A 15991-nucleotide genomic window follows, 5' to 3' on the forward strand; every position below is an offset into this window, starting at 1 on the left:
TCTCTTTCTGTGTATCTGTGTAGTCTGTGTATCAAAAGACTCATGCACAAAGTCCACTGAATGTTCACATCAACGTAAAGGCACCAGATTTGACTCAATAAATGGACTTTCAGTAGAAGAGTCAAGCATTCAAACAGAAAGCTCACACATCTCAACTTATTATCTCTGGCTCTAGGGAAGTCCTGAAGGTTGATCATAAAGTCAAGGTAGATGCACTTAAAAGCCAGACTGAAGTTTAACTTCAATTTTACAATGAAGTTAGTTTCACTTTGACTTTTTAAATCACATCCTGCAGACACTGTTCCCCTACTCCTGAAGAAATGGTTCAAAATTCTATCCTGACTATATGTTCTGATCACTATATGTTGAAACTTTTGGATGATGAAGATTATGAATTTAAAAGTACAGTTCCAAGCTATTGTCTTGTAAGGCAAATGAATAACACATCTTCCTAATTATGAGCAGTAGCTTAAATGTGATATAGGGTGATTTATATATTTGTATCAAAATACCATACTCAGTTCTGCCAACATGTGTTTTTGAAGGTGGTGCATATTTGATAACATTAATATGAATGCATTAGCAACTGGACATGGTGCACCCCTGGACAACTGGAAATGACAATATCTGAAAAGCTGTCCCAAAGAAGAAAATGATCTTGTTGTTTTAGAGGGAACAACATGGACATGGGTTTAAGTTACAAAAAAGCAGATTCCAGTTGAATGTTTGGAGAAGTTTCTGAATAGGAAGAGCTATCTTATGCAGGATCAGTGATCTCAAGAGGGCTAAACTCCAGGATGTATTCATGCACAGGCAAGTCAACGTTTGTTGGCATTATCAAATTGGATTTTTCAGCACTGTACAAGGACTTGGGCTTTAGGTTCTCAATAATCCCGCTGAACAGAACTGTAAGATTTGAGGAGCTCTAATAGGTAAAAATTCTCTGAAGCACTTTATTGTGGATTCTGTGCTGTGCTGTAACGTTTTGCTGCTGGACAGAGCATCCTGTGAAAGTATCTCCTCTTTTGTGAGCCATGCTATTCAACTCATCTAGGGGACAACATTGTTTATTCCCCAGGAGAATCACTTCAGAAGAGGAGGATAAAAGACATGAAGAGAAGGCAACACACTGAGCAGGGTTTAATTGCCGATGCACATTTGTTGCTTTGTACATCCTAATAATCATAGCCACATTATCAGTACGGGCCAAGATGTCATTCTTGTTTAAGTGAATAAATTAGTAGGTTTGGTACCAAAATTCATTTAATTGCTAGTAAGAACTGCTGCATGGTAAAAAGCTGTTGAGTTCACTGAATTATCTATGATACTTGGAAATCTCAAACGATATGGGTAAGAGAGAATTCCATTCTTTTCCCCCTCCTTCTCTCTAGTATTGTATAGGAGGCCATAATCCTCCCAAACAGGTTGAATCCAAGTCATTTGTTTTCTTTTATAACTTTTACATCTTTTTATATCTTTTATCTGTGTCCTATGGCACTGAACCCTTTTTAGCCACTCTGAACCTACTGGTTATTTTCATTTGCTATTGTTGCAGAATACTGCTGAGATAGTTTCTTGCCAATTTTGAGTGAAGAAATACATGAAAACTCTTGTGTACATTGTGGAAAAAGGCTCAGTGCAGCTTAAAACTCAAAAGGAATAGGGAAAACATTTTCCTTAGAGACAGCTGGGATTGTTTTTATATGCACCTATGAAATAGAATAGAGTAGAGTAGAGTAGAGTAGAGTAGAGTAGAGTAGAGTAGAGTAGGGTAGAGTAGAGTAGAGTAGAGTAGAATAGAATAGAATAGAATAGAATAGAATAGAATAGAATAGAATAGAATAGAATAGAATTTATTGGCCAAGTGTGATTGGACACACAAGGAATTTGTCTTGGTGCATATGCTCTCAGTGTAGACAAAAAAAAAGATACCTTGATCAAGGTACAAAATCTGCTAATAATGATTTTTTCCAATATATTTTATGATGATGTCATCATCATCCAACTAAAGTTTATTGTGGCTATAAACAAGCATCAGAAAATATTTATCCAATAGTAGTGAGTTTGTGTGTATGTGTATGTTTGCATATATGTGTATTGGTATATATGTTTGTGTGTATATGATTAATACATATAGCAACATTTTCTGAAAAACAGTAATAATTCATCTATGATGTCTCACTTTCAATACACCCTGAGATTGAGTGTCTCTGTGTGTTAGGTTTGATTGTTTTTCATGCCAATGATTAGCCAAAAATTCCAGGCTATTTTCTCACGGAACTGGCCATGTAAATTTTGTCCTATAGGAAGAATTTCAATTTTCTCTATTAAATGTATCCATATTAGTGGAAGTTACCCTCATTTACAGCCATTCTCAGGAGAAAGGATTCCCAAACCAATTGTTTGATATCCTATAATGGGAAATCTAAAGCAAGGAAATTGTGTGAAGCTCCTCTGTTATCCTTGCAATCTTCCCTCAGAAGCAGGATTGTGACTCTCTGATGCAGTTAACTGACAGTTCTATATACAATCTGAAAGGTCCTCCAAGTGACATATGGGGAAGTGGCTGTGATGGGCACCTTCAACGACCAATTTATAATGAATGGATCTGATCTTCAGAGTGATACTTATACAGCAATTATTTCTCCTGTTAGAGGAACCAGTGTACAGGTGAAAGTGTTTATCATCCAGTTTGATAGGAGATAAATTTCTTTAGAAATTCTTCCGAAGTATAAGAATTGCAGATAAATTCTCATAACACTCACTTATTTAATTCCCAGGCAACCAAAGGCATGTATGAATGTCCTGTCTTTCACTCTCTCAGTAGTAGTCTGTAATTTTCTTGGTTTCCCAACTTCATTTAAATCCAAAGGGAAGACACTACAAGGGAATTTCTCCAAGAGCTATTTCAGTAAGATTCTGTCAGCACTAAGGGGGAATCCTGCCCTAGAGAGATTGTTGAAGAATTTCAAATAAATCATCCATCCAATTTGAGAACTGGGCAGAGAATTTTGAAAGGCTGTTTATGCCCTGCTCTACATGGTGATATTACTGTCTTAAGAAAAGGATGCTTAAGGTAGAGCAGTGCACAAAACAGAAGGCCATAGCAAGTCCATCTGAAATATTTCTGGTTAGAATCTAACTTCATAATTTCATATTATTTAATACCCAATTTTTAGGCTATATTTTCAGAGAAGAAATCCGAAATCAGCAAGATAAGGATTTTGCATCAAAATCCATGATAAATGGGAGCTTCCCCGATTCTCTGAAGAATTATTTTTATCCCACACCTACACAATTTAATACTGAAAACAACTTTTTTCTTTTTGCTGTATTAATATAAGTATTACTGCGGTAGGTTTTAAAAAGCTACTGTTTCAAGTGCTTCATGCAAACAAAACAGTTTTACCTGAAACCATGAAAAAAGATTGCTCTGCAAATATCCCAGTGTAATAAATGCTTATCAATTGAAATATGTTTGTTGTACTATTCAGATGATGGCAACAATGATTTATCTACTACAAAGCCGCAATAAAAGTAACAGTGCTCTTTTTGTTTGTTGCAACTTCAGTTCACTTTAATTCTAGCAAGCACTTGGAGTGTTTCCAAGTAATTTTGTCTTTGCTGTTCCAGGAGTTAGCCTACTAATTCCCCATGGGGCTATCCCTGAAGAAACATCTTGGGAGATCTACCTTGCAATCAACCATGATGAATCCAGGTAAGACATGAACAAATTCTGATGCATATATTATTTTTTAACAGGAAAGGAAAGGAAAGGAAAGGAAAAAAAAAGATGGGATAGCAATAGCACTTAAACTTACAAGCTTTTTATCAAGTGAAATCCATTCTATGACTGCCTTAGTCCACCTGCCATCAGTTCTTACTTTGTGACCAGCCCATTTACATTTACATTTCAGCTCTTACTCTTTTTATGGCATCATATATTTTTGTTCTCTAATTCATGTGCAGGTCTTTCTATCTTATCTTGTGAGCATGTATTTTTCCATGGCTCTTTGCACTTGATAAAAAGCATCCACAAAAGAGATCTAAAAGTAGACAGAGCAAGTATTGCAGGCCCAACTGGCAAATGAAAGTATCTATAAGGACTGCCTCTCCTCCTAACTTAAGAAAGTGAAAACTCTTGAAACGGATTATTTCAAAAGGAACCTTTTATTAAGCAGAAGTAACAGCAATGGATTCAAAGCAACGTCTGAATATCCTTAGGCAAGACAAGTAGGATTAAAGTAGTAGAGACCCCTCCCTTTAGCAGATTTTAGCCAATACACAAGTGTGAACATGTTTTCTTTACCAGCTGCAATGAGAACTGGATAAACATGTATTCCCATCGTTATCCTCCATTATCCTTTAAAGTGAAACAGCCCACATGGCTGGCATAAACATTCCTCAACATTAAGGAAGTCTCAGGGTGCTTTGGCGCCAGGATATAGGTTGTAAAATATCTGTTGACACAGGCAATGCTAATAAATCGTATCCAAGCCCTCCCCCCACTTTCTCCAAATTGAATGGCAGTATCACTTTTAGGGATCTGACAGTATCAAGTCCATATATGATATGCCATATGCTAAATAAATAAATAAATGTGAAATCAGATTTGGGTTGTTCATGGCGACTGACCCAAATTTGATCTTGCATCATCTTGTAGCTTTTGTATTGATTGTACGTGCGTGTGGGTTTGTGTGTGTACACATACATACAGTATACATATACATAGATTTCACCTAGATTAAAAACACAGTAAGAAATGAATTTTAAAAAGATCTATATTCAGATACCATTGTATAGGCCAGGTAATCATTGAATTACAGCATTGTTTATGTGAAAAAATTAAATATTGGACCAGTATATGCCCTCAGTTTATAGCCAGTCATCATATGATCTACAGTTTAACATGGGACTCCACAGTCACACTGAGGGAAGGATGCCCATTTATATAATGAATCCTGGCAGATGCCACATGAGGTGCAAATCCTATTCAAGGTTGTCCATTGCTGATAGCTCAAAACCTGGCACTTTTTGTGTAGTTTCATTTACATATCTACCTGTGTCTGGGAGTTCAACCACCCATTTAGTTTTCCATTGAGAATGTATGCTAAAAGTTGTTAAACAGATGTTGTGCAAGTCCCAGTAGGATCTTCCTAGATTTGAGCCTTCCAACTGATAAATGAGCAAAGTCAGTGTGCACTGGTAGGAGTGAGTGGCCCATAATTTTTTGGTATCCTCTCACTGGTGCATCATATCTTCATAAAGCTGGTGGTGTTATATGGCTCAGTACAGCAGGTTGGGCTGGCTTTAATGCATCCATTTACCTTCTTCATGGTATCATTGATAATTTTCTCCCCAGATCTTTTGTTTTGCAAAGCATTAGTCCCTTAAATGTATTGTCCTAAGTTTGAGATTTATTTTATTATTTGTTAAATTTGAGATGAATATTGTTGAGTTTGATCTGCTACAGGCCTGTTGGTGCCAGAATCTGTTTTGGTTGTTTCATCTTTTTTATTTTGTTTGTTAAAATAAGAGTCAACACATTGTTTGAGCTTGGGAGACATCAATTTAAAATTTAATACAAATTCATCCATATTATTACAAATTGTCAATCTACCCTTGATCCTGTTTAGCTTTGAAGCCCCCCCCCCAAACTAGTTGCCTTCTGAAGTGTGTGTCTATGTGTTTATTCTTGAGTTCCACTTATGTTTTAATCCTGCAGATTCACCACTTGTTAGTACTATCAAAAAATGTTGATTGTTTCCAGCCACTGCTGCCTGGCAATTGTTGCAAAAGCTCTTGTTTATTGTCAGAATTAGATTTATTATGCCCATTCCATTCACCATTCTTGTTGACTGATTCTATGGAAGATCCCCAACAAACATTTATATGCTGCAATTAAATAAGTACCATCAAAGTGATATTCTTCAGCTCTGTGCTCTGGTTGTACTTCTTTAAAGTATAATGCACCAGGATTAATTGACCTAGGGATTTTTGTTCCATCTCTGGAACAAAGACGGAAGAAGATTGGAAGATGGAACTTTGATTGGAAGAAGTAGCGGTCAGTGGGAGAAACGGATCTGAAATCTCAAAAGCATCATATGAACTCATCTTTTGGGCCATGAAATATTGTGCTGTCCTGCTGGATCTCAACATAGCTTCATAATGTAGGTGGACTTCAAGGGATCAGAAGTGCCTACAGAGAGAAAATGCAGACACTTCTAAAAAATGTACTGCATATTTTTTCTAGTATATCTCCTATATCTACAATTGTTGCTGAGATTTATATCTCTCTATCTTGATGGAAGGGAAACTGTGGAGAAAAGCTTGCTCTGTATAGAATAGATCCTTAAAACAGATATTAGGTAACTAACAAACTTGCTTTGAAAAATTGTGTGTGGAGGAGAGAAAGAAGATGGAGGATTTTGATGCTTGGAAATGTCTGTTCTAAAGTTAATCTGAAGTCCTTTAGATTGTCTCTTCCCTTTGATAGCTTAGCTCCCTTGTGAGACCTTGTATACTATATGTCCATCTGTTCTCAGTGCTTTTTGATAATGGTTAGTGAAAGATTAAATATGAGAATGGACATAAAGAATGGAACAAAATATTAAAAAGAAAAATGTTCAAGTTTGAACCCAGATGTTTTATTGCAAAGTCATGGTAGAAATGAATTAAAATGGGTTAATTAAATAGAAGGCATACAAATCTCTCCCTGCTGTTTTACTTCTGTAGGCTAAAAGTAGGGAGAACAAGCTAGACCAAATGAATTTAGAATGCTTTGTTTGCTGAAATGCTAGGGGGGGAAATATCAAATTAAAGCAAACTTTAATTAAAATGATGCACATTTTTCCCTTTTCAGAGTTGAGTGGGCTGTAAGTACATTGCAACTTCTTTTATACGAAACATAGCTAAATCAGTGTGTGTGTGTGTGTGTGTGTGTGTGTGCGTGTGTGCGTGTGTGTGTTGTTTTGGGAAAAGTAACCATTGTTTTTTTCCCCAAGGTTCATTTTTGTTTATCCCAGAAATTATTTATGGGATAATTTCCCTCTTCTGGAGGAAAATATCCCAAAAGGTTTTGCTATGTCTTCTACATTTTACAATCTGGCATTGTCTTGTTAATCAGTTTGTTTGATTTCTTTCTTTCTGAGCTACAGTGGTTAGAATGCAGTACTGCAGGCTACTTCTGCTTCCTGCCGGCTGCCTGCAATTTGGCAGTTTGAATCTCACCAAGCTCAAGGTTGACTCAGCCTTCCATCCTTCTGAGGTCGGTAAAATGAGGACCCAGATTGTTGGGGGCAATATGCTGACTCTGTAAACCACTTAGAGAGGGCTGTAAAGCAGTGTGAAGCAGTATATAAGTCTAAGTTCTATTGCTATTTTGTTTGTTCATAAAATGCTCAGGTTAGTCTGAAGTCATTTCATCTCCCTCCCTTCCGCCATTATCTATCAGTTGTCTGCAAAATAAGTTGATTAAGGAATGCACTTGAAAATCAGGTGAAGTCATGGTCCATCGAGGATTTTAAGGTGTTGAATGAGTGATTTTAACCACTGTAAAGATTGATTGATTGATTGAATGAGAAACAGGATAATTCATGGTGGTTGTGGTTTGAGGGTCACAGGCACTGAAAGCATTAATAGCTCATTCATATCCTTGATAGCTTTGCATTCATAATTCATTTCTTTGAGGGGAAGCTGTATGCTCTAAATAGGACCTGTTGGAAATATGTAGGTTAGAAAGAAAAATGCGGATAGAAAAGCATGAATAGTGTTATTGTTCAGATCATCCTAAGAACATCTTGTAAGCAAGTCATCAAGTCTACTGCTAAGTGGTGGGATGCAGCACTTCGGCCGAACTGGTTGGCCTTACCCTGCCCCATCTCACCCTGCCCCTCATTCCTTACGTTGCCCCGCCCACCTTGACCAATGCCTACAGTCATGCCTGTGGCATAGCTGCTGCTGCTCTCAGGTTCCCTCGCTTGCCTCAACCCCAGCCCTCACAGCCCAGCTGCACGCTGCCTGGTGAGCCTTCCTCCTTAGCTGCCTCCCACACAGAGGTAGGCTCCAGCCAGTTTAGACCTTGTTAACTTTTTTCATAGTTCGGCAAACCAGTTGATAGCACCACTGGCTGGCCCCACCCACACCCCACCTGGCCCCTCCCAGCCATTCCTTATCTTGCCAGGGCCACTCGCCTAGAGCAGGGGTCCCCAATCTTTCGGACCTCAGGGATCACTAAATTCATAATTTTAAATCCCATGGACCACTAATATGATCTGCCTAATGACCAGCTGGGTGGGCGTGGCTAGGTGGGCATGTGACTGGGTGGACATGGCTGGGCCAACTCGATGTCACTCACATCCAGGGGTGCCTTGTCAGCCTCTACTATCCCCTCCCCTGCTAGTCACTCCTTGCCTCCCGACCTGGGCTCCTTAGGACCCCAACAGGAAGTAGTTGTTGGAGCTAAGCAGCCACCACGAGAAAGAGTTGGCAAAACAGCTAGCTTAGTTCAAATTGGATATGATTGAGAAGGAGGCTCAGCAGAAGCATCTCACTAAGGATTATGAGCATAGGCTTTCCAAGCAGAGGGAAGATCTGCGGGAGTGCAAGGCCAGGTACCGGCACCTGGAGGCTCAGCGGGCTGAGATGGTCAGTCAGTTCCAGGCCATGATGCGGTCCCACTGGAACAAGTCCCTCTGGCTCTTCTCCACCAGCACAACTTTCCTCCAGCCTTTGCCCAAAGCCCCACACCAGGAGGCTGAAGCAGACCCCAAGTCGGAATTTCTGCCCCCCTCAACCCGGACAAAAAAAACCCTGAAGGGGGAGACTCTCTGCAGCAACACAAATGTTCATTTCATGTATCTGGCCCAGGGACCATAGTTTGAGGACCCCCAATTTAGTGCAATATAAAAAAATGCAAATAATTTTTCTGTGGACCACCAAAATGTTCTCACAGACCATCAGTAGTCCACGGATCACCAGTTGGTGACCACTGGCCTAGAGTGACGCTCATGGCCCAGCTGCACTCTGGTTCCTCACCCAGGACCATCCTTAGATCTGCAGCACCATCTTGGCCCCACCCCCTGGGCATGCACACAAGTGGCAGAGAGCGGTGCAGGGCCTGGCGACTGTCATCCCTAAGGATTGCTTGCTGAGCACTGCCCTTCATCCAAAATGCAAGCCCTCTTGGAACCTGCTGTGTGCACACCTAGTGGGTGGGCTGAAGTGGGCTGAAGTGGCAGCATGGATCTAAGGCTGGCACTAGTGCCTCCCGTCCCTGCTTGCTGCCCTTTCCCTGGGACCACCCCATCCCTGCATGGAGGAAGGAAGAGGTGGGAAGGAGAGGGCAGGGGACCCAGGCAGGGGCTTCTGCCTGGCAGCCACCATGAGCGGTAGGAGATCACATGGGCTCTGGGGGGCACGTGGAGGTGCATGGAGATGGCATGCGGGTTCTAGCATGGGGGGGGAGGAAGCAGAGCTGCCCTTTTGGCATCAGGTATGGAGGGAACAAAGGGGAGGGTGGACAAAAAGGGAAGTTCCGTAGGGTTTTTTTTTTTAAAAAATGGGCAGAGGCTTCCCATTTTGATCCCTTTCCCCTGTCATTGCCTCTGTGCCTGACAGACCTCTGCATGAGTCTCAGCTCACCTCTCAAACCCATGCATGTGTGTATGTGGCATATGCATGTGCGCCTAAGGTCTCCCCCCTTGCAGCCCAGCGCTATGACAATGGCGAGGAAAACATTGGGAGAGGCTAGGGAACTGTGAAAAAAAGATTTGAAAAAAAAAGAGCTTTCATTAGTTTGCACTTTTCAGCCTAAGAAGTTTCTTTGAGTGTGTGTGCGCGCACGTGTGCACACATGGGAGTGGGGCCTAGGGGGAAGTGTCTTAGTCATTGCAGCCTGCAAACTACAAAAACTCTTTTTTTGCAATGCTTGTTTTTCTCACCCCAGCCTCTCCTGGTCTCTTCCTCTTTCGCAGTGCCGGGCTGCAAGGGGCACACACACACATACAAACATACATGAGTCTGGGAGATGTGAGTTAAAAACCACGCTGAAGTAACGATAGAGGATGGGTCAAAATGGGAAGTCTCTGTCAGGAGCCTTTGGAAGCTTAAAAAAATGAAAGGAAAGAAAAGGGGGAGGGAAAGGAAGGAAGGAAGGAAGGAGGGAGGGAAGGAGGGAGGGGCAACTTGATTGGAGATGCCCTAGTTCAAAGGAGAAAGCAATATTGTGTTCTGTTTTGTCACAGACAGAACTTCGTTGGCAATCCAGTTGTGAGCTCTTAGGAAAGTATCCCCTCCTCGTGTGTTGCAAATAGCCATTTCCAGTGGGGAAACAGGATAAAGCAAAGTGCAGAAAATATTATCCTTTGCTATATTTCCAGTCTGAATTAGACCATGGTAGGCTCCCTATAGGAGACCCCTTTTTTTTGTTTACATTTACATTTTTAAGGATTATGTATTAATAGAAAAGCAACTAACTTACCTCTGTTCCTAAACACTAAAGCGGTTGTACATAAAAACTTGAGGAGCTCTGATCAACTATTACAGTCAACATTTTGACAGTTTTGCTGTTGCCTGTGGACTCTCCCACTAAATGCAAGCATGGAATAAATTGAGCCTGGTTTGTTCTCAGTCTTTGGCCACAAACTACTAGGAAAAATGGCTATCAGATATGCCTCCTTTCAGTACTCAAAAAAGAAAAAATCCAACTCCATTTCCATAGAGAAAGGTACTTTTACTGAATATGAATTGAATGCAATCAAAGAAAAGCAAGGTCTGAGACAATAGGCGCAAAAATCACATATAGGAAACGTCCCCAAAACCCTCCCCCCAAAGGTCCAGTCAGGATTATCCAATTGACAATCCTCCAGGGGACCATGTGGGGTGCAGCTTCAGATGGCTCCATCCTTCTGATATGCCCGGAAGGTTGGCCTTGACTGGTTATCAGCATGCCAGCTGCAGAGAAAACGCTGAAAGAAAGTTCCTCCAATCTTTCCCCTGTACAAGATATCTCCACCAGCTCGCTTCCCACCTCTTCCTCCATAATTAAGATAGCTCTCTTCTCCCCACATTACAATGACAGCCGTAGCAAGCAAGCAAAGCATTCATTATGAAGCTGAGGCTGACAGTGGCATTTGATCACAAGGAAAGGAGGCATCTAGAAATGTTTCCCCTTTTGCATTTGAGCATCCAAAAAGGGACAGGAAAGACAAAGACAAAGAAGGAAAGAGAGCAAAGAAGAGAAAACAAGGGAAGAGGGGAAGAAAGAAGAAAGGGAAATGAAGAGGGAAGCAAAAAGAAGAAAAAGGAAAAAAGAAGGGAAGGAAGGAAGGAAGGAAGGAAGGAAGGAAGGAAGGAAGGAAGGAAGGAAGGAAGGAAGGAAGGAGATTATAATGAGAAGGAGTCAGATTCTGAGGGAAGTCTTGCCTTAGCACTTGGCCACCAGCAGCCCTGCTGTCCTTACACCATCCCCTTGTCCCATACTCCTGACCTCACCTGGTGGTCTCCCATCCTATTGGTGAGGATGCTTGGTTACAAAGTAGACACCTCCTTGCATGGAGAGGCAGTGGGCCTCCCTCTGACCCACACACTTTGCCCTTCTGCATACACCATGAGCAATATGCCCAAAGAGAGCGAGAACAGCAGCAGCCTTGAGGAAGAGGTAAGCGCAGCCGGGCACCCCTTTGGGGAAGCAGGGATGAGCTGTGCGGTCCCAGTCCCCTGGGAGCTTGAGGGCCAGGCTGGGCACTTTCCCTTTGCTGCCCAGGGCTCTTGGCAGCCTGCACTGCTGTCCAGGGGTCCTTTGCATGGCCTGAGAGGGACAGCTGTTGCCTCCCCTTCTTTGTGGCAGCCCCTCAAAAGCCTGTTTTGTGACCTGCTATCACACTCTTGGGCAAAGCATGTGAGCCATTTCCTCCTTTCAGTGGCCCATGAAAGTACATCTATAGTATGTAGATGCAGATAATAAAGTCGAAAAAAGGTGAACAACATTTTTACAGAACTATAGATACGTTGAGGCCGGGCGTGACAAGGAGTGGCTGGGAGGGAAGGGGCTGGGCAAGGCGCCCCTCAACATGAGTGATGTCAAGTTGGCCATGTCCACCCATTCATATGACCACTGAGCCACACCCACCCAGTCACATGACCAAGTCACACCCACAGAACCAGTTGTTAAAAAATTTGAATCCCACCACTGCTACTTCTTATCACAAGTATTGCCAAGTTAAAGTATTGTTTAAGAGAGATAGAAGTGTAATACTATTAAAAAGAGGTTTAGCCTAAATTTTATGTGATTGCTTGAAGAAAATACGTTTCTTTTCTGCAAAATTTAATATCTACAAGCCTTTGTGCTGAAGAAGAAGAAGAAGAAGAAGAAGAAGAAGAAGAAGAAGAAGAAGAAGAAGAAGAAGAAGAAGAAGAAGAAGAAGAAGAAGAAGAAGAAGAAGAAGAAGAAGAAGAAGGAGGAGGAAGGAAGGATATTTTGTGTAGCACACTTATGAAAAGGATTACAAAAATAGGAAAAAAATCCCAAATTATCTAGATGTTTATGGCTTTAACATTGTTATAAGTTATCAAACATTTTGGTTAAGAGATGTTTTTAGGTGTACCAAACTGATAGTGACCTTGGGCCAGTCTCTCTCTCTCTCTCTCTCTCTCAGTTCAGTTTACCTCACAGGGTTGATGTTGTGAGGAAAATAAGAGGAGGAAGATACAATAATAAAGGTGGGATAAAAATCAAATAAAATAGACACTACCCAGTATACAATATCAATTGGAGTATAGTTGTCATCACAGTTCTACAGTTCTCTGGAATGTACAGTGCAATTTTGCTTTCTAATAATGTATAAACATTTTGAAGCCAAGAAATTTCTAGGTGGGGAAAGGGTCTGGGAGATCTAGCATGCAAGAATACAAGTGAATGTAATGTAAAATAAAAGGGGATCCAATTCAGAAAATAACATAATATGATACTGTATTGACAATTCATTCATTCATTCAGTGTATGGTACATCATACACGGAGCAGCAATACGTATTACATTTCACCTAGATTAGTAAAACACAATAAAATATAAATGTTAAAAAGGATCTGTGTTCAAATACCAACATTTAGGCTATCTAACCATTGAAGCGCAGCAGTGTTGAACACTGGTGGCAGTGCTTATATCTTATGACTTGTCATATGTATATATTTGTCATTATTGTATATTTGTCATAGCAAAGAAGAGATAAACAATGGTGCACATTTGCTAAGAATCCAAATAATATGAAACTTGCTTTAATGAGAAGCGAAAGCTGGAGCACTTGATTATGCATTGTACAGCTCTTTCATGGATTCTAACTGTACCTTAAGAGTATTATTTCTTGTCTTATTAATTCTTCTGGAAGAAAGAGCAAGTCCCATTAAAATGATTTGTTGTAAATATCCATTGTCAACTAAATGTGCCAAAGCTACACGGTTCTCTTGCAAAAAAACAAACACACGTTTTGAACTATGAGCAAGAAGAAAATACAAAAATGCTTCGTGAGTGATTTAAGTCTTCACGGGTTATTGCTCACTTCACTGGATTGCCAAGATCTTTTCTCTGAGTGAGAAATAAATCTTAAAAACTACACTACTTATTCTAGTCTCTTGAACTAGGTATCATGCTTAATTATTTTTTAGTGCTTCCAACAATTTTGACATGGATTTGATTGTTTATTTTGATATGTTTGTGGCAACTCTTAGCCGCTATTGAAAACTTAAACAGTGTTGAAGTGTTTAGTACTAGTTTATCTGTTTTAAGGTCTCTAGCTTGAGAGAAAGTAATGGCAAATCAATTCCATTTTGTTGCCATGAAAACATAACAGATCAATCCAAAAAGTCATCTGTGGAAATTCTCAATCATTCAGATCGTGGTTGTCCCAAAGGTGCTTTTCAAAAGCAACTGGACTTTCTTTGTTTTTTCTTGAAGTCATTTCACTTCTGATCCATACTGAAGAAGCTTCTTGGATGAAATGTGAAATGTTTTCAAGGAAAAAACCAAGAAAATCCAGTTGTCAGGCCTGGAAGCCATCTTTTGCGATCTTCAGGCCTGCCACATTTACTATTGTGGGAAACTGGGAGTGGGGAATTGTATGGAGCAAGGGTGATATATAGTCATAATAACATTCCTTTCTCACAGTCAAGGACATCTTGCCCTGCACCTGGAGGGCTGGAACTGGGAGGCATCTCCAGTTGGGACGGTGCTTGATTGGACCATGTGATGGACATGTGGGTGCTGGGCAGGGACTCGGATTTCCCTTTGGATGGGGAAAACCTGGAAGCTTTCAGATTCAGATTTTCCCAGATGTGCCAATATGACATCTCTAATAAAATGGAACTTTGAGGAACTTCAAGCCTTAGAATCTTCTTTTGTTGTGGGTGTTACTGTTCAGTCTCCTTCCCCACTATGGAGCAATGAGCTGGCCTTCAGCCAGTGGATTCATGGCTCTTATCAGTCTTGGCAGAGAAATTGCAGCTGCTTGCCACAGTTCAAACAAATGACTTGCAGAGTAAGACTTCAGCTCTCTTTGAAACGGTTCAGCTAATCTTTTTCTCCCCGTGGAGTGCGAGCAGTCCCAAAGCTCCTTATATATCCTGTGGGGTGGGGCTCCTGCCCCACCCTTCCCTTTGAGGACTCTGCCTCTCTAATCTTCTGAAGTGCGGGTTAATCCAAGCTTGACTATTATTATTATTATCAGCTGGTTCTGAAGGCGTAGCCTGAGGAAGGGAGGAATCAGGGGATGACGGCCTCATTACGTCCTCCGACTGACCTGGTTCTGGCTCCTGGAGCCGGGCCAAAGGCATCGGTGCTCCCAAGGTAAGCCTTACCGGCCCTTCCCCCTCACTCTCGGAGTCACTTTCAGGCATGGGGACAGGTTCGGGGGCTGGATTCACAACAGTTACTTGGAACCCTTACACCAGTTGCCTTTTAAAATACACCTGGTGGGAAGGGGCACAAAGTCACCAAGACTTGAGCTTGACCTGAAGGAAACTTACCTTCTTTTTTTAGCTCTGTTTTGTTAACTCCCGCATAATTGGAAGCAGTTTTTAAATGGAAGATGGATACATTTCTTCAGATAGTATTTAAAACTAATGGAACAGAATAGTATAAATGGTGAGAGTGATTTAATTTGTAGTATTCGCCTCAGTGGTGAAATCTAAAATTTTTTCCTACAGGTCTGTGGGTGTGGCTTGGTGGGCGTGGCTTGGTGGGGTCATGTGACTGGGTAGGCATTGCTATATAGTCATGCAACAAGAGGATTTCAAAAGACAGAAACTCACTTTAACAATGTCCTGCTGGAGCAGGGGGTTGGACTAGATCAGAGGTCTCCAATCTTGGCAATTTTAAGCCTTGTGGACTTCAACTCCCAGAATTCCTCAGCCAGCTTTGCTGAGAGTTGAAGTCCACAAGGCTTAAAGTTGCTAAAGTTGGAGACCTCTGGACTAGATGACCTCCAGGAGCCTTCCTGGATTGCTCTGCTCTTTCAAGGTATCCTGTTGAAGCTGTGTCTAGTGCCAGGTTTGTGGTCCTTCTTTCCTCTCCTTTTTCCCTCCCTCCCTCCCTTTCTTTTTTTCTTTCTTTCTCCCCTCTTCCTTCCTTCCTTCCTTCCTTCCTTCCTTCCTTCCTTCCTTCCTTCCTTCCTTCCTTCCTTCCTTCCTTCCTTCCTTCCACAGCACCCCCCACTCCCTGATTTTGGCCTAGCTGGCCTCAAGGAAGCCACCTGGGAGCAAAAACGGACCTACCCACCCCGTTTTTGGCCTTTTTAAAAACTTTTTTTATTTTTTAAAGCATTTTTAAACTATCTATTGTCCAAATGAGTTGATATGCTACAAAAAAGTAAAAAAAAAAGTTCAGACAATCAGCTGTGCCACGCGATTGTCTGAACTTTTTTTTTAACTTTTTAAAGCATTTTTTTACTACTAGTTCGGATGAACCAGTAGCATTTTCACTACCAGTTTGGAAGAACTG

At 41.2% G+C, this 15991-nt stretch overlaps 1 protein-coding gene across 1 annotated transcript in view; it reads left to right on the plus strand.

Moving 5' to 3' along the window:
• Window positions 1-15991, plus strand: part of UNC5D (unc-5 netrin receptor D) — a 773049-nt gene that overhangs the window by 719986 nt on the left and 37072 nt on the right. The window contains exon 9 of the mRNA XM_058194328.1: window positions 3634-3718. Within this exon, the coding sequence (XP_058050311.1) occupies window positions 3634-3718 (85 nt within the window). The remainder of the gene's footprint in view (window positions 1-3633; window positions 3719-15991) is intronic.

The sequence above is a fragment of the Ahaetulla prasina genome, chromosome 9, assembly GCF_028640845.1.
Source record: "Ahaetulla prasina isolate Xishuangbanna chromosome 9, ASM2864084v1, whole genome shotgun sequence".
Lineage (NCBI taxonomy): Eukaryota > Metazoa > Chordata > Lepidosauria > Squamata > Colubridae > Ahaetulla > Ahaetulla prasina.